Here is a 17,336-nt window from a genome sequence, read left to right as displayed (position 1 = left end):
ATGTTCCACTCACTCTTCTGACACGGAAGCCATTTTGATTTCCGGACGCTGGCCCGTGAAATGAAAACTGTTTTGTATAAAAATGGTATCTTGTGACACATCAACAAGATGTATTTCTTGTTAGAAGTGCTGAAGTTGTATAAGAGGTGAGTTGTCAGTGCTTTCACTCTACGTTTTGCAGTCATACTATCTTGAAAGAGGCGTGGTTGGGAATCGTCTATCAGCAAGTGCACCTCCTTCATAATCTCAGGCTCTTTTCCACCTTCGTCAGAGTATCGAAAATAGAACTCTCCATTTTCAGAATAGAAATGGCAATCTTGGAAATATATATAATGCGATAAGTACCAGCTAGTTCCAATCCCTCTGATAATGACACCTACATGAATTGGGATCATATCATATGTTGGCAAAAGACCAGAGAATATTATTAACAGACATAAATATATATACAAGTGTTTGTTCAGGCATATGTGAGAATGAGTGTGTAGGATATGCGTAAATGAATTAAGTTGTGTGTGCATGTGCGAATGCCTTATGTCCATAAATATCACTTTGATTTCTATAATTCATTTTGGAATATCTTTTTCTTGTTTACAAATGTTCATAAAAGTCCACTTGAAGCACATGCGGTCTCAACTCAAGCGCATCCACACTCCTCCACGATCATATTGGGCACGTCTCTCTTGACGATGTTGTATTCATCGTCGAAGTAGAGCATTGACATGGTGCTGAGCTTGGTGGGGATGCAACAGGAGTTCATGGAGCCGGGGCTCATGCCTCTCATCCGATACTGATTGACCACTGCAGTGTGGAAGGACGACGCCGACCCTGGCACTCCCGCCATGTACGCTGGACAGTTGCCCTCGCAGTAGTTCCCAAAGTACCCCGACGGCGCGATGATCCAGTCGTTCCAGCCGATGAGGCGGAAGTCTATATAGAACTGCTGCCTGCAGCACAGGCTACTGCTCCCGTCACACTCCAGCCCCCTCTTCCTGATGCGGTGCTTGTTGTCCGCTTGCCGGGCCTGTACGACTAGAAACGGCCTGTGGGACTCGTCGTTCTGGTTCACGAGGATCGGTAAGACCGCCAGGTCCTCGCAGCCCTCACAGCGCACGTCCAGGTTCTGTCGCCGGCCGCCCTTCTCGAACACCATCTGGATAGCGTTGGTCAGGGGGAAGGTGTGCCAACCACTCCTCTTCAGCTCGACACGCTTTTCCACCAGGCTCCACTTGCTGCCCAGGCCAGGCTCCTGGTAGTACACCTTGACTGTGACCTTCCTCCGCTGGCCCTTGTCCAGGGTGTTAGGAAGCAGCCTTAAATACAGCCACAGGGTGGCCTGGGTCACATACAGGTGCTGGTTTCCCTCGTTAGAGATCAGGAAGAACAGGCTGGATTTTGATGATACCAGCTCATCTGGGAAAGACAGGAACAGAACAGGAAAAGTCTGTTAAAAGTCAGTTTAAACCTATAAAGGTTAGTATGGCAATGCTAAAAGAGGAGACAAACACACAGATTCATTGGCTATATGGTGCAAACAAACATCTTTCAAAAACCTTACTGCTATTGGACAAAGCGTCAAGAAGATACTACCACACTGGGTGGTTCCAAGCTTGGATTGTTGGATGAATAGCTGGATAAGAACTGGACACATTGGGAACAGTTCAACAGTTTGGGATTAAATTGAGATGGACGGTTACTATGGCCTCCCTGGTTATAGCCTGTCTTAATGTCATCTTTATCTGGCCTGGGATGTAAACAGAGTTTGGACTGGTACTAAAGGGATTTGGTGGATGGGTGTACACTGGGAGATGTCTCTAACAGAGACACTCAGCCTCTTCTTGGTCCAGTGCCTGTATTCAGAAAGCGTCTCAGGGTGCTGATCCAGGATCAGTTTTGTATTTTAGATCATCATGAATAAGAGGGGGGACCTTTTCCTAGATCAGCACACCTACTCTGAGACGCTTTATGAATACAGGCCCTGGTCTTGTCACATAGGCCTACATGAGGACTGCAATGACAGCGCAGCATCAGCAGGTTCCAGTTCCAGTTCCAGCTGGCCCTTGCCTATAGGGAGCCTTGACCGTGACAATGACAGTACAGATCTGGGATCAGGCCCACTTGAAGTTGCCCCTGGCCCTGAGTCGGGGTGGGTATTGGGAAGAGGGCTTATCAGAGCCAAGTACAAAGGCTCAAAGGCTTTGCTGTGAATACTGCAGAAAAACGAGAGCTTACTGAGCCTAACTGCTTACACAATGCACAGTAATGTGATGTAAAGGAAGCAAATGCATGGTAAAGCCAGGCACATTGAGTGAAGAGGAGCACAGCTTCACTGTGGATTTATGATGAAGGAAAAAAGGAATTTACATGAAACTAGCTGGCCTTCCCAACAACCCAACTATCACCACATAAACCTTTTTTTGGCTGCACAGTGTGTGCCAATGTTTAGTCGTTTTTTGGCTTGTGCCATATTGTTTTCATGTCTGGGTAGGTTCAGTTTCAGGTTCGGGTAGGGTCAGGGTCCAAAGTCAATTTCAAATCTAACGTGCACTTGTCACATGACATGACCAAAGCAACTCCTACTCTTCCACACTCTTCAGTAGCCAAGGCAGTAACCGAAATAGATGGTTTCTCCCCAGTCCTCCAGTGAGAGTGAAAACGTCTAACCTGAGAGACCGTCAGCAGCTCTCTACATGGATCCTCTGTGACTGTCAGGTGGAGGAAAGTGGAAAAACGCACACTTGTCAAGGGTCACCTCTCCAGCCTGAACACTGAGCTGTGATGCCTGCCTATCTGCTTGCCGCCCCAAAGCGAGGGGACCCGACCTGGGCGGGCCTGGGCCCCATCATCAGGCATCAGCTATAATGGAGGCTGCTCTGGCCTTCCCAGCCAGTCTCCATCTGCACTGCCTCACACATCACAAGACAGGTCATCTCCTTGTTATTACTAAACTCAAAGACTTAGTCAACAGACAGCTATAGACCACACTCTGACTGTACAAGTACCAGGCCATGGGTGGCAGCACAGCTGTCAAGACATGACCATCAATAAGCAAAAAGGTAAGACCTAGTGTCTCCCGATTGAAATGGAGGTTCTATTTATCTTCTGTTTACCAATGGATGACTTTGATATATTACTGTATCAGTTATTTCTTCTTTCAACAGGGGAGGGGGGGAAGGGGAGCTTTGTGAAACAAACCTAAGGGGTCCATGTTTCACTCTGTGAGTAAAGAGGGAAATTGTCTCAGATGGAACAGGATACTCAAGAACAGAATACTCCCCAAAAAGACACATCCAATCAGAAAGGGGTTTGTCAGGTGATCTTATGAGAGCTCCAAAGCAGTATACAGCATTCTTTCTTTATCCTTCTCAGGAACAGAAACAGAGTTGCAGAGAAAGCGTCTTCAGATGCTATCACTATAGCTGACATTGTGGCATCTTTGTCGGGCGACTGCTGTAGTAACCGTACGCAACAACGGCAAATACAAGGTCTAACAGGCAAGCATGACGAAGTCAATGAGTACTGTGCAGGCAGGAACCAAGTCCCACTCTAGGACTATATAAGGGAGATGGTCCCTCACACCATGCATTCTAATACGGACCAGTCAGTGGCAGTGAGTTCACCATTCCAGTTCACTCTACATTCAGCATGCATGGTCCTGACACAAAGCGCTGACCTTATGTAGATGTACAGCCATTCTAAAGCAGCCCTGATTTCAGGTCAGCTTGTCAGGGTTATTCAGCTGTTCCCATAGGAGAACCCTTTTTGGCTCCAGGTAGAAGAACCATTTTGGGTTCCATATGGAACCCTCTGTGAAAAGAGTTCGACAAGGAACCCAAAAGGATTCTACCTGGAACCAAAAGGGTTCCACCTGGAACCAAAAAGGGTTCTCCTATGAGGACAGCAGAATAACCTTTCTAGGTTCTAGATAGCACAATTATTTCTAAGTGTATTTGAGAAGCACCGAACAGGGTTGGCTTTGATCAGCTAACCAAATCACTGACACTAATTGTGTTGGAGAGATGCACAGATGGTTAGAGAAACTCTGGGGTGACCTAAACTGCTATAAGAATAAGAGGCAATGAAAAGTTTGATTTGAATACACGTGGGCCCAAGCAGGTGGCATCATTGATCATTTCCAGTCCCCCCTTCAGCATCTCTAAGCAAATTGTTCTGTGAGCTCTTCTCAGTGCCACGACCAGCTGGCAGCAGCTACCACCCTGGGTAATACTGCCAACTGGCAAGGAGGGCAAAGAGGCACAAGGAAGGCAACCCAACTGAATCTACACAAGTATACAGTACAAAGTTACAGAGCTTTTGTGAGTAATGTGAAAATATTATGGGGCTTTTCAAATGTTTTTGGAATTGTCCATATCATTCCTTTGAACGTGAATGTGATATTATACCTACCCTTAATCTATTCTATGCCAACCATGGATTGTATGTGTTGTTTTGAAGATGAGTGCTATGAGGCTGTTATGGTGACATTATTTATGAGTCTCTGGGGTGTGAACCTAAGCCTGAGGACACACTTTTTCTATGCTCACACTCTAACAAATGCTTGGTTGTTTGGTTGACCTAACTGCTGGGTTGCAGGTGTTGGGTCACGTTCTTTTCTTTAGAAAACCGCTGGGTTATTGATGCTGGGTTATTGATGCTGGGTTATTGATGCTGGGTTATTGATGCTTGGTTATTGATGCTGGGTTATTGACGCTGGGTTATTGACGCTGGGTTATTGACGCTGGGTTATTGACGCTGGGTTATTGACGCTGGGTTATTGACGCTGGGTTATTGACGCTGGGTTATTGACGCTGGGTTATTGACGCTGGGTTATTGACGCTTGGTTATTGACGCTGGGTTATTGACGCTGGGTTATTGACGCTGGGTTATTGACGCTGGGTTATTGACGCTGGGTTATTGACGCTGGGTTATTGACGCTGGGTTATTGACGCTGGGTTATTGACGCTGGTTGTTGACGCTGGGTTATTGATGCTGGGTTATTGACGCTGGGTTATTGACGCTGGGTTATTGACGCTGGTTGTTGACGCTGGGTTATTGACGCTGGGTTATTGACGCTGGGTTATTGAACGCTGGGTTGTTGACGCTGGGTTATTGACGCTGGGTTATTGACGCTGGGTTATTGACGCTGGGTTATTGACGCTGGGTTATTGACGCTGGGTTGTTGACGCTGGGTTGTTGACGCTGGGTTATTGACGCTGGGTTATTGACGCTGGGTTATTGACGCTGGGTTATTGACGCTGGGTTGTTGACGCTGGGTTATTGACGCTCGCTGTTATTGACGCTGGGTTATTGACGCTTGGTTGTTGACGCTGGGTTATTGACGCTGGGTTATTGACGCTGGGTTATTGATGCTGGGTTATTGACGCTGTGTCATTGACGCTGGGTTATTGACGCTGGGTTATTGACGCTGGGTTATTGACGCTGGGTTATTGACGCTGGGTTATTGACGCTGGGTTATTGACGCTGGGTTATTGATGCTGGGTTATTGATGCTTGGTTATTGATGCTTGGTTATTGACGCTGGGTTATTGATGCTGGGTTATTGATGCTTGGTTATTGACGCTGGGTTATTGATGCTGGGTTATTGACGCTGGGTTATTGACGCTGGGTTATTGATGCTGGGTTATTGATGCTTGGTTATTGACGCTGGGTTATTGACGCTTGGTTATTGACGCTGGGTTATTGACGCTGGGTTATTGACGCTGGGTTATTGACGCTGGGTTATTGACGCTGGGTTATTGACGCTGGGTTATTGACGCTGGGTTATTGACGCTGGGTTATTGATGCTGGGTTATTGATGCTTGGTTGTTGACGCTGGGTTATTGACGCTGGGTTATTGACGCTGGGTTATTGACGCTGGGTTGTTGACGCTGGGTTATTGACGCTGGGTTATTGACGCTGGGTTATTGACGCTGGGTTATTGACGCTGGGTTATTGACGCTGGGTTATTGACGCTGGGTTATTGACGCTGGGTTGTTGACGCTGGGTTATTGACGCTGGGTTGTTGACGCTGGGTTATTGACGCTGGTTATTGATGCTGGGTTGTTGACGCTGGGTTATTGATGCTGGGTTGTTGACGCTGGGTTATTGACGCTGGGTTATTGACGCTGGGTTGTTGACGCTGGGTTATTGACGCTGGGTTATTGACGCTGGGTTATTGACGCTGGGTTGTTGACGCTGGGTTATTGATGCTGGGTTGTTGACGCTGGGTTATTGACGCTGGGTTATTGATGCTTGGTTGTTGACGCTGGGTTATTGATGCTTGGTTGTTGACGCTGGGTTATTGACGCTGGGTTATTGACGCTGGGTTGTTGACGCTGGGTTGTTGACGCTGGGTTATTGACGCTGGGTTATTGACGCTGGGTTATTGACGCTTGGATTGATGCTGGGTTATTGATGCTTGGTTATTGATGCTTGGTTGTTGACGCTGGGTTATTGATGCTTGGTTGTTGACGCTGGGTTGTTGACGCTGGGTTATTGATGCTTGGTTATTGATGCTTGGTTGTTGACGCTGGGTTATTGATGCTTGGTTGTTGACGCTGGGTTGTTGACGCTGGGTTATTGATGCTTGGTTATTGATGCTTGGTTGTTGACGCTGGGTTATTGATGCTTGGTTGTTGACGCTGGGTTATTGATGCTTGGTTGTTGACGCTGGGTTGTTGACGCTGGGTTATTGATGCTTGGTTATTGATGCTTGGTTGTTGACGCTGGGTTGTTGACGCTGGGTTATTGACGCTGGGTTATTGATGCTTGGTTGTTGACGCTGGGTTATTGATGCTGGGTTGTTGACGCTGGGTTATTGACGCTTGGTTGTTGACGCTGGGTTGTTGACGCTGGGTTATTGATGCTTGGTTATTGATGCTTGGTTGTTGACGCTGGGTTGTTGACGCTGGGTTGTTGACGCTGGGTTGTTGATGCTGGGTTGTTGACGCTGGGTTATTGATGCTTGGTTGTTGACGCTGGGTTGTTGACGCTGGGTTATTGATGCTGGTTATTGATGCTTGGTTGTTGACGCTGGGTTGTTGACGCTGGGTTATTGACGCTGGGTTATTGATGCTTGGTTGTTGACGCTGGGTTATTGATGCTGGGTTGTTGACGCTGGGTTATTGACGCTGGTTGTTGACGCTGGGTTATTGACGCTGGTTGTTGACGCTGGGTTATTGATGCTTGGTTGTTGACGCTGGGTTATTGATGCTGGGTTATTGATGCTTGGTTGTTGACGCTGGGTTATTGACGCTGGGTTATTGACGCTGGGTTATTGATGCTTGGTTGTTGACGCTGGGTTATTGATGCTGGGTTATTGACGCTTGGTTGTTGACGCTGGGTTATTGATGCTTGGTTGTTGACGCTGGGTTATTGATGCTGGGTTATTGACGCTGGGTTATTGACGCTTGGTTGTTGACGCTGGGTTATTGATGCCTGGTTGTTGACGCTGGGTTATTGACGCTGGGTTATTGACGCTGGTTGTTGACGCTGGGTTATTGACGCTTGGTTGTTGACGCTGGGTTATTGACGCTGGGTTATTGATGCTGGGTTATTGACGCTGGGTTATTGACGCTGGGTTGTTGACGCTGGGTTATTGATGCTGGGTTGTTGACGCTGGGTTATTGACGCTGGGTTATTGACGCTTGGTTATTGACGCTTGGTTGTTGACGCTGGGTTATTGACGCTGGTTGTTGACGCTGGGTTATTGACGCTGGTTGTTGATTTATTGACGCTGGGTTATTGATGCTGGGTTGTTGACGCTGGGTTATTGACGCTGGTTGTTGACGCTTTATTGACGCTGGGACGCTTATTGACGCTGGGTTATTGACGCTGGGTTATTGACGCTGGTTGTTGACGCTGGGTTATTGACGCTGGGTTATTGACGCTGGGTTATTGACGCTGGGTTATTGACGCTGGGTTATTGACGCTGGGTTATTGGTTTATTGACGCTGGATTATTGACGCTGGGTTATTGACGCTGGACGCTATTGACGCTTGGTTGTTGACGCTGGGTTATTGATGCTTGGTTGTTGACGCTGGGTTATTGACGCTTGGTTGTTGACGCTGGGTTATTGACGCTGGTTATTGACGCTGGGTTATTGACGCTGGGTTATTGATGCTTGGTTGTTGACGCTGGGTTATTGATGCTTGGTTGTTGACGCTGGGTTATTGACGCTGGGTTATTGACGCTGGGTTGTTGACGCTGGGTTATTGACGCTTTGTTGACGCTGGGTTATTGACGCTTGATTGACGCTGGGTTATTGACGCTGGGTTATTGACGCTTGGTTGTTGACGCTGGGTTATTGACGCTGGGTTATTGACGCTGGGTTATTGACGCTGGGTTATTGATGCTTGGTTGTTGACGCTGGGTTATTGATGCTTGGTTGTTGACGCTGGGTTATTGACGCTGGGTTATTGACGCTGGGTTATTGATGCTGGGTTATTGATGCTGGGTTATTGATGCTTGGTTGTTGACGCTGGGTTATTGATGCTTGGTTGTTGACTGGGTTATTGATGCTTGGTTGTTGACGCTGGGTTATTGACGCTGGGTTATTGACGCTGGGTTATTGATGCTGGGTTGTTGACGCTGGGTTATTGATGCTTGGTTGTTGACGCTGGGTTATTGACGCTGGGTTATTGACGCTGGGTTATTGACGCTGGGTTGTTGATGCTTGGTTATTGACGCTGGGTTGTTGACGCTGGGTTATTGACGCTGGGTTGTTGATGCTGGGTTATTGACGCTGGGTTGTTGACGCTGGGTTATTGATGCTGGGTTATTGATGCTGGGTTATTGATGCTTGGTTGTTGACGCTGGGTTATTGATGCTTGGTTGTTGACGCTGGTTGTTGACGCTGGGTTGTTGACGCTGGGTTATTGACGCTGGGTTATTGATGCTTGGTTATTGACGCTGGGTTGTTGACGCTGGGTTATTGATGCTTGGTTGTTGACGCTGGGTTATTGATGCTGGGTTATTGACGCTGGGTTGTTGACGCTGGGTTATTGATGCTTGGTTGTTGACGCTGGGTTATTGACGCTGGGTTATTGACGCTTGGTTGTTGACGCTGGGTTATTGACGCTGGGTTATTGACGCTGGGTTATTGACGCTGGGTTATTGACGCTGGGTTATTGACGCTGGGTTATTGACGCTGGGTTATTGACGCTGGGTTATTGACGCTGGGTTATTGACGCTGGGTTATTGACGCTGGGTTATTGACGCTGGGTTATTGACGCTGGGTTATTGACGCTGGGTTATTGACGCTGGGTTATTGACGCTTGGTTGTTGACGCTGGGTTATTGAGATATAACCCAGAGGATCAGAAGACTGGAGGCATCATTTAGTAAGGGGCGTGGCATTCAGATAGTTATTTTTAGCCACCTGAGTAAATGTCATTCCTGCTCATCTGTTCTGTTGAATAGCTATCACATGCTATGGTTAAACGTGGACTTCTTTGTAGCTTTAATGATGCGTATAGAAGTGTACAGTATATAAGGATCATTCCCTAATATAAGCATCATTCCCTAAGTTCCCTAAAAGCCTCTGTAAATCCCATTGTTGGGACACAATAAGGTGGTATACCTTATTATAATATGTCATAAATAAAAACATTCTTCGCAGTATGATGAACATGACGAACAGTAGTGTTGGATCTGTGACATCCACTTGTATAGATAATATCTTCGCTAACGCTGCAGAGCTTTGCTCCAGAGCAATATCAGTTCCCATTGGCTGTAGTGACCATAACATTGTGGCAATAACAGGGGAAGCCAAATTACCAAAGGCCGAGCCTAAAGTTGTTTATGAGAGATCATACAAAATGTTTCCTGAGGACTTTTTTGTTGTTGAAGAAGTAAAGCATTGATGTTAGTCTGATGTGTATAAGGAGGAGAAACCAGATGAGACACTTGGAGTATTTGTAAAATGATTATTTTTTATTTTTGACTAACATGCACCTGTTAAGAAACTAAGTGTGAGAACTGTTCGAGCCCCCTGGATCAATGATGAATTGAAGAATTTCTGGTTCAAAGAAATTATGCAAAAACTGTGGCAAACAAGTCAGGCTGCTCAGCTGATTGGTTGACATACTGTAAATTGAGACATTTTGTGACCAAACTTAACATTGATGTTGATGAGTCATTTATAATGAAACCTTTCAATATAGGCAATGATTTCAATGACTATTTCAACCTGTAAAGTAGACAAACTGAGAAGTGAGATGACAACATTGAACAGTGAACCATCATATTTGTGTATTGAAGATCTAATATGGAAAGAGAAGGATTGCAATGTTAAATGTGGTCAAGTTTGAGTAGAAGAGGTTGAAAAGTGGTTGTTATCCATCAATAATGATAAGGCACCAGGTATAGTCAACCTAGATGGGAAACTATTGAGTACGGTAGCAGACTGTATTGCCACCCCTATTTGCCATGTCTTTAACCCAAGCCTAAAGGAGTGTGTCCACAGGCATGGAAGGAAGCTAAAGTAATTCAACTACCTAAAAATAGTAAAGTGCCATTTGCTGCGTGTTCTTAATAAACTAATGGAGAGAATTGTGTTTGAACAAAAACAATTATATTTTTTAGTTAAGTTAACTACTGATTTTCAAAATACATATAGGGAAGGGCACTCTGGACTGACTCGGATGACTGATGATTTAATAAAATAAATGGATAATAAAATGATAGTTGGAGATGTATAATTAGATTTCAGTGCAGCCGTTGATGATATTGATCATAATTAGTTATGAAAAAAATAACTTGGTATGGCTTTACACTGCCATTACGTGGTTGGAGAGTTACTTATTCAATAGAACTCAGAGAGTATTTTTCAATGGAAGCTTCTCTAACATCAGATATGTACCGTGTGGTATCCCTCAGGGCAGTTGCCTTGGGCTGTTAATCTTCTCTATTTTTACAAATTATTTGCTACTTGTCTTACAAGAAGCTAAAATCACTATGTGTGCTGAGGATTGCACACTCTACGCATCAGCACCTACAGCCAGTGAGCTCACTGAGACTCTTAGCAAGGAGTTAAAGTCAGTGCTAGAATGGGTAACAAACAACAGACTGGTCTTAAATACATCTAAAACCAAAAGCATTTTATTTGGTTGAAAGTATTCTCTTAGACCTAAACCTCAACTGGAGTTGTGCATAAAGGGTGTGACCATTCAACGAGTTGAAGAAGCTGAAACTCTTAGCAGCAACATTGGATGATCAGTTATCATGGTCAAGTCATAATGACAAAGTTGTTGTGAAGATGGAGTGAGGTATGTCTGTTATAAAAAACATGTTCCTCATTTTCGAAACAAAGATCAACTGTACTAGTTGTTCAGGCTCTTGTCCCATCTTGATTATACTGTCAGGTAATATGGTCAGTTGCAGCGAAGAAAGACCTAGAAAAGCTGCAGCTAGCTCAAAACAAAGCAGAACACCTTGCCCTTAACTGCACACACAGAACTAACATCAACAACATGCATGACAGTCTTTCATGGTTGGGGGTTGAGGAGAAATTGATTACTTCTCTTGTAGTCTTTTTAAGAAACATTTGTGTGTTGAAAATGCCTAACCACTTGTATAATCTATTTGCATACACTTCAAACAGACATACCGCACCAGCCACGCCTCTATGGGTCTCTTCACTGTACCCAGACCAAAAACAGATTGAATGCGTAGCTCAGGTATGTATAGAGCCATGTCATCATGGAATGCTCTTCCACCAGAGGTTACTCAGGCAAAAGAAAGTCTAGCTTCAAAAGACAGGTTTAAAAAACACATCATCTCACGACGCCTCTCCTATTTCTAAATATCTAATTTAACTGTACTGAATATAAGAATATTGATATATGTACAGTTGAAGTCGGAAGTTTACATACACTTAGGATGGAGTCATTAAAACTAGTTTTTCAACCACTTGAACCACACATTTCTTGTTAACAAACTATAGTTTTGGCAAGTTGGTAAGGACATCTACTTTGTGCATGACACAGGTCATTTTTCCAACAATTGTTTACAGACAGATTATTTCACTTATAATTCACTGTATCACAATTCCAGTGGGTCAGAAGTTTACATACACTAAGTTGACTGTACCTTAAAACAGCTTGGAAATTTCATGAAAAGGATGTCATGGCTTTCGAAGTTTCTGATAGGCTAATTGACATCATTTGAGTCAAATGGAGGTGTACCTGTGGATGTATTTCAAGGCTAATCTTCAAACTCAGTGCCTCTTTGCTTGACATCATGGGAAAATACTTACTTTGGTGCGAAAAGTGCATATCAATCCCAGAACAACAGCAAAGGACCTTGTGAAGATGTTGGAGGAAACAGGTACAAAAGTATCTATATCTACAGTTAAGCAAGTCCTATATCGACATAACCTGAAAGGCTGCTCAGCAAGGAAGAAGCCACTGCTCCAAAACCGCCATAAAAAAGACAGACTACAGTTTGCAACTCTACATGGGGACAAAGAACTTTTTGGAGAAATGTCCTCTGGTCTGATGAACTGTTTGGCCATAATAACCATCGTTATGTTTGGAGGAAAAAGGGGTATGCTTGCAAGACGAAGAATACCATCTCAACCGTGAAGCACGGGGGTGGCAGCATCATGTTGTGGGGGTGCTTTGCTGCAGGAGGGACTGGTGCACTTCACAAAATAGATGGCATCGTGAGGAAGGAATATGATGTGGATATATTGAAGCAACATCTCAAGACATCAGTCAGGAGTTAAAGCTTGGTCGTAAATGGGTCTTCCAAATGGACAATGACCCCAAGCATACTTCCAAAGTTGTGGAAAATGGCTTAAGGACAACAAAGTCAAGGTATTGGAGTGGCCATCACAAAGCCCTGACCTCAATCCTATATAAAATGTGTGGGCAGAACTGAAAAGGTGTGTGCGAACAAGGAGGCCTACAAACCTGACTCAGTTACACCAGCTCTGTCAGGTGGAATGGGCCAAAATTCTCCCAACTTATTGTGGGAAGCATGTGGAAGGCTACATGAAACGTTTGACCCAAGTTAAACTATTTAAAGGCAATGCTACCAAATACTAATTGAGTGTATGTAAACTTCTGACCCACTGGGAATGTGATGAAAGAAATAAAAGCTGAAACAAATCCTTATCTCTGCTATTATTCTGACACTTGGTGATCCTAACTGACTTAAGACAGGTCATTTTTACTAGGATTAAATGTCAGGAATTGTGAAAAACTGAGTTTAAATGTTTTTGGCTAAGGTGTATGTAAACTTTCAACTTCAGCTGTATATGTGAATAGTGTGTAAATAGTGTTTTTTGTTGAATCTTGGTGTCTTTCCTATATATAAAACTATTTTTGTTTTGAATTTATTGTAATATTTTATGTTGTTCTTGTCTATTACTGTTCTGTACTTTGTCATTTATTTGTAGGTTTCTATGTGGACCACAGGAGGTTGGTGGCACCATAATTGGGGAGGATGGGCTTGCGGTAATGGCTGGAGCGGCATAGGTGTGATGGTATCAAATATAACAAACACATGCTTTCCAAAAAATGGCAACTGTTCATTTGACAAAACCTGGATCCCTTTTAGAGATGACCATAGGGGATCCTAATAAACTAAACTCATGGGTGGCCAATAAGATTTAGCTGAAAGCCATGCCCCTAGTAAGACACGCCTCCTGAACATAACCTAAGGATTACATTCAAAAGGGCCCAGCTGCTAGGTACACCCAGTATGAGAGTAACAAAAACCCAACTGATGGTTAAATTAACCCATGTTTGGGTAATCCCAACAAACCAACATGTTGGATTATTCACCCAACCCAACTGGCTGGATCAAAATAACCAAACATGTGTTCTGTCCACAAGTTAACCAGCGCTGGGTTACCAAATAACCCAAAGTGTTTGCAGAACAGCTTGGGGAAAATAATAATTTAAAACATCTATAAATGATAAACACAAGCAACATTTGGATTTGTTTCGTTTTATATTTCAAGCTATTTGACTGAATTTTACTGTATGGAACCCCCATCAGTTGATTTCTGGTTTCATGCTCCCTACCCTTTAAATACAAATACACAATATTTCAAAAGTAGGCTACTATTGTGCCCACTGTAAGGAATTTGTGACTGTATTGTTTTCAAATCACAGACCATTTCTGTTTTTAGCGGGGCCGGGGATGATGCGAGACATCACCTTGATCAACTGTGTGGTCCAAACTTTACGCGCACCAGACCCAGGTTGGTCTTTGCGTAAATGTGGTTTTATTTGTAGTTTTTTTTGCCTAGTACAATAGAGTAAACGGTAGCTTGCCTGTAAATATACAATAATTACACACCTGTCTCTGCGAAACTGATTATCTCCGAGCTTTCCTCCAGCACGTCATTGGCATTGCTGGTCGCGTGTCCATCCAGATTCGGGATTTCTACTCTGCCATCCTCGCGGACTTTACCCGCGTGGAGCTTCCGAAGCGCAGTCACCATCGCCGCCTTCGGGATAGGATGGGTGATGTTGGGTCTTACCCTCATCTGTAACCTGCTCAAGATATGCCTTTTCACCGCCTCCAGAAAGTCCATGTCCACCCGTCCTGATTCCTCGGGCTGACCAATACCACACGAAGTGCAAGTTTCCTGAGCTACGGTTTGCATCTCCGTTCCCGGCAAAGGTCGCATGGATCCCGGCGCCGCTTCTTTGCAGCGGACAGTCAACACACAAGCCACAAATAATAACACTTTGATTATACAGTTAATCATTTTCTTTATGAAGAAAAAAAAGTCGTGATATTTAAAGTGCAATAAGCCTATAATTCGTTTTCTACTATAAAAAGGTATGCACAATATCGCTGTCAAATGTAGGCTATTCACTTGGCGTTTTTAAGAAAATACGATTTCGAATGAAAATAAATATAAAGTTGTAGAATCCCGTTAGTCCGTATACATTTGCAAGGAGTCCATGCAATAATAAATATTTCACTCAATTCAGGCTCGTTTTGATGGAATTAAATATTCATTTCACCGTAACTTGAAATATTCCCCTTATTTCGTGTCTGTGTTCATTCCCGATGTCTGTCACTCAGTTGACTTCACTTCAGGGGCACATTGGGAGTCAAGTCCGTTCTGCTTGTCTCAATGACTTTGCTTCACCCTTTCAAGGTAACACAATTTAAAAACCAGTAGGCTACCATTATCCGTCAATTGAGTTTCAGTTCAATGCCTGACGTATCATGCCATGGTTTAATTGAACTGCAATCCGCAATAACCATCATTTAGAAACGAATAGAAGAGGACAAACTAAACGAATAGAAAACCACCCATTGGTTGATAAACTCAAGTCAGGATATTCCATAGATGGAAATAGCTGAAGGGTCGGTCAAATAATAACTTATCGCATATTGTAGCATCCAGTTTGTCATTTGCTTTGGACTTATTCCTTCAGTTTTTGTTCCTGTGTATCCTTATTTAAAATGCATCTTAATTGGATTTGTATTCCCGATATGAAATTGCCCTGGTATACTTGAGCATAAAGAGGTCTGATGATCGGACGAACCTTTCTCTTGCTAGGTCGATTTAGGAGCCCTCCATAGACTGAAAGTTTTTATACAAGGAGTTGAAACCACGTGGGACGTCCCACCAACTAGACAGACTCCTAGTATTTGGTAGGAGATTATGCATAGGCTTAAGGTGAACTATCCTCCTTAGCTCTCCTGTCCAGAGAAAATGCGTATGTCCTATGGAAAACGAATTAGGAGAGATAAAACAATGACTTAAGAATTCGAGTAACCAATTGTTTACCAGACTGACTAATGACTTGTGCATAATGCATTGATTTGCGCACAAGATATATAATCATTAGCATAGGCTATCTTTACAGTGGAAACGATCTACAATCGTCAATAAACTTCCATTATAAAATGAATTAACATTTAATATGTTCCTTATAAAGCCTGTAGGTCTAATAGTCTAGACAAGGCCATGTTTTAATATAAAACATTTCCATCAACACATGCTATCCAAATGCTCGTTTTTTTGTGGCTTTTTCATGAATTAAACAAACAGAAAACGTGTCCCCTATAGATGCTCCTAATGAAAAAAATTAAAAATGAATGGTACCGACAGATTTTTGACAGGCCTTTCTTGTTGTGGCTCAAGCAAAACAGCATGGCGACCATAAGCATCTCCTAAACAATACTGAATGTATTGGAAACAACACCAAGGTCATAAAGATTTAAGCGCCAAAGGTGACACTACCAAAGGCACCACTTTCATTATTTGAAGTGACACAAAAACATTTACCAATTCAAGTCAGAGCTCTGTTTTGTCGTCACTCAAATATGAGTGAATTATATGCCTACATACATATATCACATAATACATTTGACCTAACATTGGCAACACGGCAATTTGTGAATGTCCAACATATTGTAACGCATTTTTTTAGGTGCGCTCTCCCAATACTACAACAACCAGATCAAGTTGAAAGTTGTTAAATGCTGCCACCTTTCTTCTAAATATTGCAACTACACATTGCATGAACCGCACACATTTTTTTGCAATCTGCATCCAGGCAATACACCGATAGGCCTGAGCCATATAGTTAATATAGGCATATCTATCTAACAGTTTAAAAATAAAACATTAATTTACAGCATAAATCAGGAAATATGCTGGATAATATTGAGGGAAAACAATGCACATACAATGACTGTGTAGGCTAGTATAGATAAATTAAAACGTTTGCACTGTTTCTAATTGTCATAGGCCTACAGACCTATAGCCGATGTAATTGTCAAATGCAGGTCTGTGCAATTCCGTTCCTGGAGGGCAAAATACTTTTGGATTCTATTTCTAACTGTAGTTACTTGTAATTAACCATGGGGCCTCATTTATAAATGTTGTGTAGGCCTACATACAAAATACATAGGCTACCCATAAACATGCGTGCGCCATAAAAAAACTGAACTTGACCTGCGAAAAATGCAATTTCAGAATCTGGGAGGGACGTCCCCCTGTTTCCAGTGAAAGTTGCACCCCTGCCCATAGGCCTATTAGGCTTACAACGTCCCCCCTGCCCATAGGCCTATTAGGCTTACAACGCCCCATCTCTATTTTAATTGGACCCACTTTATAGTAGTAATTCGATTTCAAGTACCCAATTTTGCTCCATGCGATCCGATTCGGAGCGCAGTTTAAGGGTAGAACAGGCGGTTCACCTTTTCCATTTACATTTTTTTAGGCTAGGCTACTGTGTATCTGAATAACCTACTGTAATTTCAAATGCCTCAAGTAAACAACATTTAATGTATAAACATAATACATAATACATAATACATAATACATATTTTCATGCAGAATAATTTCCTCCCCACC

General features: G+C 43.4%; 1 protein-coding gene across 1 annotated transcript in view; it reads right to left on the bottom strand.

The window, feature by feature from the left end:
* Nucleotides 1-15,559, bottom strand: part of LOC118370207 (inhibin beta B chain-like) — a 16,519-nt gene extending 960 nt beyond the window's left edge. Inside the window, exons 1-2 of the mRNA XM_035755082.2 lie at nt 14,309-15,559; nt 1-1,413 (exon numbers count right to left, since the gene is read on the bottom strand). The exon at nt 1-1,413 is cut by the window's left edge and continues 960 nt beyond it. Coding sequence (XP_035610975.2) covers nt 638-1,413; nt 14,309-14,723 — 1,191 coding nt within the window. The 5' untranslated portion in view covers nt 14,724-15,559 and the 3' untranslated portion in view covers nt 1-637. The remainder of the gene's footprint in view (nt 1,414-14,308) is intronic.
* Nucleotides 15,560-17,336: the final 1,777 nt, after the last annotated feature.

This window comes from Oncorhynchus keta, chromosome 37 (genome assembly GCF_023373465.1).
Source record: "Oncorhynchus keta strain PuntledgeMale-10-30-2019 chromosome 37, Oket_V2, whole genome shotgun sequence".
Lineage (NCBI taxonomy): Eukaryota > Metazoa > Chordata > Actinopteri > Salmoniformes > Salmonidae > Oncorhynchus > Oncorhynchus keta.
This window is presented reverse-complemented; position numbering and strand designations above follow the sequence as displayed.